Genomic DNA, 9,827 nt, shown 5'->3' with positions numbered 1-9,827 from the left:
CTTCCTTATCTTAGTCAGTGTTCTATTGCTGTAAAGAGACACAATGACCACAATAACTCTTACAAAAGAAGCATTTAACTGGGAGCTTGCTTACAGCTTCAGAGGTCTAGCCCATTATCATCATGGTGGGGAGCATGGAGACACACAAGCAGACATGGTGCTGGAGAAGGAGCTGAGAACTACATACAGATCCACAGGCAGGAGAGAGAGAGAGACAGAGAGAGAGAGAGAGAGAGAGAGAGAGAGAGAGAGAGAATGATACTGAGCCTGGCATAGAGTTTTGAAACCTCAAAGTCCAACCCCAGTGATATACTTCCTCCAACAAGACCTTCTAATCCTATCAAAGAGTTCTATTCCCTGGTGACTAAGCATTCAGATACATGAATCTATGCGGGCCATAGTCATTTAAACCACCACACTTATGTTCCCATGTCCATAACCCAACAATGCTGCAACAGTTGAAGTGACCGCCATTGTAAAGCCTAAAAATGCTGTGCAAATCTGTAATTCTGGGCTAGTCTCTCTCCAGGGCACTAGCTCAGTTGAGTTACCTAGTCCATCTTAGTTGGGGTTTCTTAGTTGGGGTGTAAAGAGACACCATGACCATGGCAACTCTTATAAAGGAAAACATTTAATGGGGTGGCTTACAGTTAAGAGGTTTAGTCCATTCTTGTCATGGTAGGGCATGGCAGAGTGCAGGAAGACTTGGTGCTGGAGCTAAGAATCCTACATCTTGATCAGCAGGCAACAGGAAGTGAACTGAGACACTAGGCATGACTTGAGCATATGAGACTGCTTATCTCAACAGTGACACATTTCCTCCAACAAGACCACATCTTCTCTAATAAGGCCACACCTCTGAATAGTACCACTCTCTTTGGTGGGCATTTTCTTTCAAACCACCACATGGTCTAATGAACCAAATTCTTCTCCCAGTGCAGCTTGGTCTCTTAAGGGCCTGATTTCCCATAGCATCAGTGATATCAGAGTTTCATACATTTTCTGTAGTATAACAAATCCTACAAACTATGAGAGCAAGTGCAATATAAATTAGGATTATATAATTTTATTTGCTTTCAGGAGTGGTCCAGATCACTTCAAAACCGCTAATGGTGTAGAGTATGCCTCCTGACTCACCAGCATGGAATTCCTGGAGAAAGTCAGCAGTGGCTCTGGAAGATGAGTTCCTGAGGCAGTTCAGTTGCTGTCTGCTGGGAACTGACTGGCAGCAAAGATGAACGTTATTTCCTGGTCTCTCCTGGGCTGGGTGTGTTTCCCTAGTCTGCTCTGTAGACAGGCGCAGTGGCTCTCAGCATAACTGTGACGTGCCCTGGGATACCCAAGATTCCTTCTAAAGCCCTGAGAACACTTCAGAACAAAATTAACCCCAGTCTCCATCTTCATGTTGGCACAATTTAAGCCAATGCTACATTCTTGACTGAGGAAGAGGGTCAAGGAATCACACCCAGGGCCTCTTGAGACTTTAACAAGTTGCAGGACTAGAAGATCAGCTTTTTGGTTTCTGATAGCATTTTCTGGGTATACACGTGATTGGAAAGCACAAAACAATGAAGTATGTGTCACATGGCCCAAGTAACTTACTAAATGAAACGTGTGAAAATAAAAATTCTGAGAGAGACTTTTCAAGGAACCAAAGCCATGAGCAAACCAACAGAAATTTTGAGCTGTTTTGATATGAGTTATACGTGTTTATGTAGAACATTTCCAAAGAGGGGAGGAGAGGGAGAAATAACACTAGACTTTCACTATAAAATTTAAAATAATTTCTCTCTAAAAATTTTCCTTCCAATTTAGATACCCTCCTCAATTACTTTTATTCTATTAAAAGTCTCACATGGACTGAGAAGTTGGCTTGGTGAGTAAATGGCTTGCCACTCAAGTCCAGGACTTAAATTTGTGTCCCTAGAATCCCTGTAAAAGCTGGGCACATCCGGTAAGTATATGGAAACCAGAAGATAGACAGGAGACTCTCTAGAAGGTTGGAACCAGCCAGTGTGGCCTACACAGCAATTCACAGGTACTAGCATTCATACCTGCAAAAGAGTGTACACACAGACACACTAACATAGATTCACCCCTGCCATGATACAAAGCAAGAAAAGAAGGGGCCAGCCACCCAGCCAGACATGAAATAAGAAGGAAAGAAAAGATACACAGAAACAGAGAAAGGTAGAAGCCCAGAGGCAAAAAGAAGATGGGATAATTTAAGTTAAGAAAAGCTGGAGAGAAACAAGTCAAGCTAAGGACAGGCATTCATAAGTAAGAAAACAGCTCTGTGTGTTTATTTGGGATCTGGGTGGCGGGCCCTCCAAAGAGCCAAAGAACAAAATAAAACAACAGACAACAGAAAGTCTTCATCTGTCCCCTCTCACTCATCCTTTGTTGAACAACAAGTTCACGGCCAACACCATGGGATGTTTCCATCACAAGCCATAGGTTCTCTGCCCTTGGGCAAGTGGACCATGCAACCAAGGCACAGCTTCTCCTGGTGGCAGTGGGCATGGAAGGGAAGAGCTAGCCTGAGGTGTCAAGCTCCAGATCTGTTGTTCCACTTTAGTTTACCCGAGAGATTTTTCTGAAGGATTACAAAATAGGATTTGGTTCTTAGAAAAAGTGCTGATGTGAATTGTCCGAAATTAACTGGGCAAATAGCAACTCTAGAGCTGCTGGCTAGAGGACAACAGCATCTAGATGCTGATTACTAGACAGGGACCTGTATAGAAAGAAGGCTATTGTCATCCAGGTTTCTGGGTAGCACCAGCAGGGGGTGGGGCCTGCTCTTGCTCTAGCTGACCTTTTGTGAGAATGTACATGAATTTCTTGCATAAAAAAAATCAGGTGAAACTGTGACAATTTAGATAGGGTCACCATGAAGTGTTAGGCCTTTAAAGTTCAGAGACCAGTGGGATGTGAATTTGAGGCACAACCAAGAATGGATTCCTAGGGATGTCTTTTACATCATCAGTGTCCAGTGATATGTGAAAAAATAAGAAAGCGAGAGGGGAGGAAGCTACAGAGAAAGAGGGTAACATTTGGCTTGGTAGGTAGAGCTTGTGGTAGAAACAATCATACCAATAGGCTAGTCACCAGTTTGGCCAGCATCACACTTCTCGGACCGTGGGGACTACCTGGAAGGCTCTCATGATAAGTGTTATTCTCCTGGGGAACTGAATTCCCCAGGAGGCCCCTATGCACAGGCGCAGAGTGAAGCGTGGTCCGCCTGACTCAAAAGACTTCATTTCCCAAAAATCACTAGCACCCACAATCCAACAGGGACGCAGAACGCAGTGTCAGATGCACGTGCACGCTGGATTGGTCTTTAAAAAGGCAGAACCGCGGTACCCCCTCCTCTTTTTCCCCCTTCCTGCTCCCAGCCTGCATCGTCCTCATGCCCCTTTCCTATAATAAAGCTACACGTGGGTTTGTTTGTACCTCGTGGTCTATTTCGTATTCCGCAGAAAGAACAACAATAAGTCTTCAGAGGAAAGAGAAGAGTAGTATCCCTGAGCTGGGGTCTTAACAGGAATAATGTAGATGGAACTTTCTGTTCCACCTGATTCTGTAGTCGTTCAGTCCCAAAGAAACACACAGAGGTTTACATTACTTATCAACTTTTTGTCTCATTAGCTCAGGCTTATTATTACTAAACTTTTACAACTTAAATTAACCCATAATTCTTGTTTATATTTAGTCATGTGGCTTGGCACATTTTTCAGTGAGGCATTCTCATCTTGCTTCCTCTGCATCTGGCTGGTGACTGACTCTCTGCCTTTCCTTTTCCCAGAATTCTCTTAGTCTGGTTGCCCCTCCTATACTTCCTGTCTGACTACTGGCCAATTAGTGTTTTATTAAACTAGTACAAGTGACAAATCTTTACAGTGTACAAAAGCACTATCCTACAGCAGAATGATTTGCTCAAGGACACAGAGCTAACTACAATAGTATGTTACTGGTGGCAGGTGCCTTGAGCCGAAATAAGCACTGATCTCCCTCTGCAGTGCTTGGGAATCTAAAAGATAGGAAAGGTTAGATTTTTAAGCCATCACGATGTGTGGAACAAAGTGACACCACAACAACCTGGCTCAAAAGGATCATGTCTGGAGCAGCCCCTCCTACTTCTAGGTTTGCATACTGACTTTTGATTTCTAAAGCAGGATCATATGCATCCCAGGCTGGCCTTTAACTCCGTGTGCAGCTGCAAGTCATCTTGAAATTCCCAATTCTCCTGTCTTCACCTCCCCAGTGGGGGGATTACAGGATTAAGTGATGTGATATTGTGGAATATTAATTTAAGGTATGTTACATTCGTTTATGTTGTGGAATGTTTGTTTAATGATTCAAAGACATGTTACATTTGTTTGATTAAATAAAATGAATCCTTGTCAGTAACTAGCTGACAGGAAGTGGTAGGAGGAACCATGTATAGCTAGGCTTCTTAAGTCGGGGCTGAGCAGAAGGATGGCCATGTTTTGGGGGAGCCACACGCTAGGAGAGAAAGTTAGCTACATGGTGTTTGTGCTCTCTGTGCAAGCAGAATTTCACCTCAACCTTTGAATCCTGAGTTCTATATAGAGATAGGGATCTAGGTAAAGTTCCCTTTAGTGGCCATGATAGAGCTGGTGCCTGAGGGAACAGAATTCCTGCCTGGCTATTTCCAGGGTGGCCCAACAGCTACCGATAGCTATGTAGTTGCAACTGGTGATTAGGACAGCAGTTGCTTAATGGGCAGCTACCGAGTTTAAAGAAACACAACACTGTAGGTATCAAATCCAGAGCCTCCTGCACGCTAGGCAGGCAGTCTTCAGACTGCGCTACATCCCGAGCCTTCCACATTAATTTTTGTAGAGTTGGACTTGGAGAGACATTCACTTCTCAGCCATCAAGGCACTGACAGTCTCTCAAGGTTCAGGGTCGTTTCTATGTTGAGAAGAAGGCAAAGGAAATGAGACTGCTGGCGAATGGGATTCAGCTTGGCTGAGGGAGTCAGCACTCAGGATTATTCCCTGAAGAGGTTGGAGGTGATGTGGGAACACGGGAGGTCAGCTGAGCAGCAGCCAGCTGGCCCTGCTGTGTGCCCAGTGGAAGAGTCACTTGGACTTCAGACAATTCTGCCCCAGACCTCCCGCTGCCTCCTTAGAAGAGCAGGGCTGGGCATTCTCCAGAATTCTCCACGAAATGCCTTTTGGGCATTCATTTCCCTCTCTCTCTCTCTCTCTCTCTCTCTCTCTCTCTCTCTCTCTCTCTCTCTTGGCTCTCACAGTAAATCTTTGGAAAAGAGGTCATGTTTAACTCTAAGAAGGTATAAAATGCACAGATTTGGGCATCATTATTGCATTAGCAGCTGCCAAGTTGGTACGAAATAAAGAAGTATTCAAACAGTTGACACTTGGTTCGCCAGAGTCAGTAGTGGGAACTCCTGTGCTTACGTCAACCACGCAGGCGCTCCCAAAAGAGGGAAGCCAGCAAGGTCAGGTGGGAGGAATGTTCTTGCTTGCTCTTCTGGACATTTTGAAGTCTGAGGCCCTAGCCTGGAAAGATACACGCTCTTCTGCAGACTGGACTGGGGCAGAAGGTGAGATCCACACTCTGGGGTAGCTTGCACTCCGGCGTAGAACAAACAGGCACGGCTGACTGAAGGAACACCATGTTCATCACTGGTCCTTGGACAGACACCTCGTCGCGTGGTTTTCCTGAAGCTGCAGAACGCTCTTCAAAGTGCAGAAAGCATCTTAGCTCTTTGGGGCATCTGAAGTTGCACAGGAAGCAGCTAAGCCTGGCGTGTGGCTGTGTCACTTGTCACTTGCCCCTCTTTCGTCTTTGTGTTGGCATCTAGTGAGGAGAGGAAAAGGTCACTGAGAGCCCATGCACCATCTACAGAATAGAAGAGGTTGGCTGGAGGCTTAGATTCCCTAGAAGTAACGGCGGTGTGTTCTCTTGGACATCCCCCCCAGCTTGGCCATCTCCTTGGGATAGAACCAATTGACTATGAAGATATTCTCCCTCCAATGGCCACTGCAAAAGAATGTTTAAAATACAATACAGTGTTCCTATTGCTAACAGAATGGATATCATCACATGGGAAAAGAAGTGAAAGAAAACACAAGAAATACATGCAAACATGATTCTAAGAAGAATAATTCCTACGTGATTTCAGCTTTGCTTTCCTTCCCCCCTTTCCCTTAAAACAAATGTTTTTCAAGCTGAGCCTTACATAAATCTGGATGTCCAGCCAAATAGAGAGGCACAGACTTGCAGGGAGAAGTAGCGGTCACTGATGTCCCTGGGAATGTAGCTGTCCATCAGTGACAGCTGGAAACTGGCCCCTCACTGAGTGTAAGACTACCAGCGATTTATCACGTAGTTATGTTACAAACGACCTCGCAAAAGCTGATTTCCACGCCCCAGTGTGGATATGACACGAAGGTAGCAAAGCCTTCCTTCACTTCTCCCCTCCCCAGAACTCTGTCCAATCCCCACTTGGCTTTTTCCATAGTCCCCCACCACCTGAGGCTATCTGCCTGCCCACCCTGAAGTGGAAACTTCTCCAGAGCATTTTTTTTTGTCTGCGACATTGTCGGCTTCGTATCTGTTACCTAGAACCATATTTTGACACACAGTACATACTCAGACCATGTTCTTAAGAAATAAGAGAATCTAAGCTTCTTCCTTAGTTTCTTTTGCAAAAACTATCAACATTATTTTCATTTTATATGCACCCTAGGAAGATCACTTTAATGTCTATGAAGAGCTCTGATTCCTCTGTAATCTCATTTAATACCTCCTGCCCTCTCAAATAGCCTTGATTAACAAAATAACATTTATTAACAAAGTACAGTAAATCCTAGGAAGCGGACAGTGAGCATATCTGCTACACAGAAGCTTTATAGTCCTGCTTAGGGCTGCTCAGGGCAAACTGACCTGCAGAACTTATTAAGAACAAAATTAGAAGATGAAGCAGAATAGGTTTAATTTTCCCTTATTTTCTACTATTACACATTTGTAACGTTATTCTAAGAAACTACGTTAGGCTAAATGGCCACCGTGTAGCTATTTCCTCTGAACTGAAACGTCTTTCTGGAGGGCAGTTTATTAAGCCTCAGGAAGTAAACAAAACTCACAAACTCAGGGAGTTCCTAAGCCTTAGAAGATTCACAAGGCAACGGAAAGTTACAGACACTGTAACAACTACTGGGGGGGAGGGGCCGCATTTGTCCAGAATGCAGCTGTTTTGAGTGGTCACTCTTGTTCCGCCTTTGAGTCATCCATGTTCCTGGAAAGGCTCCCCCACTCACAGTTCTGTAAGTAGCCCCCCTCCCCAACTCACTGCTTCACCAGGCTGTACATGAGTGAAATCATCTTTAGCTTGTTGGTAGAGTCCTATCTAGGGTAAGCTGATGTTTGTCCATATCTCAGGAAAGGCCACAAAACAATGGCTGTGCTGGTTTGATCTTATTTATTTATATTCTTCTGCCAATTTGATGCAAGCTAGGGTTATCTGGGAAGAAGAAACCTCAATTGAGAAAATGACTCCGTCAGACTGGTCAGTAGGCAAGCCTGTGGGGGAATTCTCTTGATTAATGATTGATGTGGGAAAACCCAGCCCACCGAAGCTTGTGCAGCCCTTGGGAAAATGGTCCTGGGGTGTATGGGGAAGCAGGCTGAGCAAGCCATGGAGTGCGAGACAGTAACCACTTGTGGTCTTTGATTTTGAATTCCTGCCCTGACTTCTTTTTACGATGGACTGTAAGCTATAGGATGAAAAAACTTTCTTCAAGTTGCTCTTGGTCACGTTGTTCATCACAGCAATAGAGAACCAACTAGTACAATGGCTATAAGCTATGCAGACAGAATGGCATAAGAACCTTGAAGGAACCAAAAGAAAGAGGCCCAAGCTTGCATTTCAAAAAAGGATGCTATCTTGGCCCTGCTACAGACAGTCTGTATCCCCTCACTTCGGGCACCTATAACACAGGGGCAGTCTTAATGATTAATTAAGCAATGATATTTAATTGCTATGGAAACTGTTGAGTCCTACTAAACATAGCTAGGAAACCTTTGGTCCAGTCTGAGAGCTGCAAAGGGAACAGAAACCTGAGGTGTGTGTAAATCTCAGGACATAAGAAGGTATGAAAATGGGATCTTTCCAATTATTCAGACTAATCAGGTCTTCCAAGCGCATAGGGAATGTCCTTCTGCTGTCTCCTGGCCCTGCACTCTGCTTTCAGAAGACTTTGTAACGGGGTGCGCTTGCACTGGAATTTTAGGTTAGTGCTGGGGGAAGAGATGTTTGGGAGAAAAATATATGATATAAGATGTCTAATCAAGCTGGGCCATCTTAACATATAGAGGAAGTTAGTCAATCCTCAAGTTGTAAGAAGGGGCTATTTTTTTTTTTTTTGTACTGGGTGAGCAGGCGGTTTCTGAGATACAGCAGCAGGTGGGGGGAGGGGTGTTGAGTGTGGTAGAGAGTCTGGAGTCCGAGGCCCTGCCCCTTTCAACTGTAAAATGGGAGAAATAACGGTGATTCCCAGACTGCACTGCAGCAAACTGCACAACAGACATGGATGGTAAAGAACAGTTTCCCTGGACACTAGCCTTATACCCATGGAGGAGAATTTCCTGGTGAGTGGATGGCCCCAGGATAAACCTCAAAAGATGAATGTGGTGGCACACACCTACAATCCCAGAATCCAGGAAGTGGAGCCAGGACAATGGGTTCAAGGCTAGTCTTGGCTACAAGGTCAGTTTGAGGACAGCCTGAGCTTATATAAGATCCTGCCTCAAACAACAAAGATAAACAAGAAGATGAAAGAGCTGGAGGAAATTTGATTTGGGATAAGACTTGGTTGCTACCAAGTTCCTGTCCTTTAACACTCTCTCTTTCATGTGCGTAGCATCTTGCTGCTGCATGCGCCCTGCCTAGGACTCTGTAAGACTGAGAACTGAATGGTACACAGCTCCTGCTGCTGAGAGCTGGCCTCCACAGGGCAAGAGAAGTGACTGTCATTGAGGCAAGACAGAAAGACAGGAAACACAACAGCAAAATGAGAAAGGAAAAGAGCCATCCCCCTCTGGATCCTGTTTGAGCCTCTCGTTGGTTGCCAAGTCAAGAATTTTACCACAGTTAGAGGCAACACCAACAAAACCACGGGAAGACTACCTCCATAGGGGCAACATTCCTTTCTCTGAAGGATTTTGCAAACAAGAATGCTCAGGCAGCCACACACCATGGTGAAGGCCTTGGCACTCTGAAGATATTTGTAAAGTTTACGTTCTATCCAAGTGTTAAGTTTTGAAAAAAATCATGAATAAAATTGCGAACCATATTTACTGACAAAAGAGGTACCTGGGCTTCTCTGTGACTCGTATGTAGTAAGAATTCCTCTCATATATATATTTTTTTATTTTCACAGCACTCGTTTCTCTGTAAACCTGCACAATTCACCCTCTAAACTTAGTTTGTGACTTAGATTCCCAGCACCCACATAGAAACCTGGGCATGGTGGCCAATCAACCTTAAAGTCTCCTTCCCCAAAGGAAAAACATTTCTAAATTAAAAATGAACATAGCAAAACACTTTTGTCTAATCTTTTGAAACACAAGGATTGCATCATTTGAGTCCTGCAAGTCAAGACATCACCCACCAACCCCCTATCCGTCCCCCAACACACACTGCTGAGATCCTCACGTCTTTCTTGCTGTCAACACCTACACTTAAATCTAAGTATATTTGTATTTTCCTTAACAACCCTGAAGTTTGTTTCACACTAATTTTTCCTGCAACTCTTTTCATCAGTCCACGTTTG

At 44.4% G+C, this 9,827-nt stretch overlaps 1 protein-coding gene across 1 annotated transcript in view; it reads right to left on the bottom strand.

Annotated features, from left to right (window-relative positions):
- Positions 1-613: 613 nt before the first annotated feature.
- Rnaseh2b (ribonuclease H2 subunit B) overlaps positions 614-9,827 on the bottom strand; it is a 62,783-nt gene continuing 53,569 nt past the window's right edge. Inside the window, exon 10 of the mRNA XM_048422222.3 lies at positions 614-5,850. Within this exon, the coding sequence (XP_048278179.3) occupies positions 5,818-5,850 (33 nt within the window). The 3' untranslated portion in view covers positions 614-5,817. The remainder of the gene's footprint in view (positions 5,851-9,827) is intronic.

The sequence above is a fragment of the Myodes glareolus genome, chromosome 12 (genome assembly GCF_982192425.1).
Source record: "Myodes glareolus chromosome 12, mMyoGla1.1, whole genome shotgun sequence".
Classification (NCBI taxonomy): domain Eukaryota; kingdom Metazoa; phylum Chordata; class Mammalia; order Rodentia; family Cricetidae; genus Myodes; species Myodes glareolus.
This window is presented reverse-complemented; position numbering and strand designations above follow the sequence as displayed.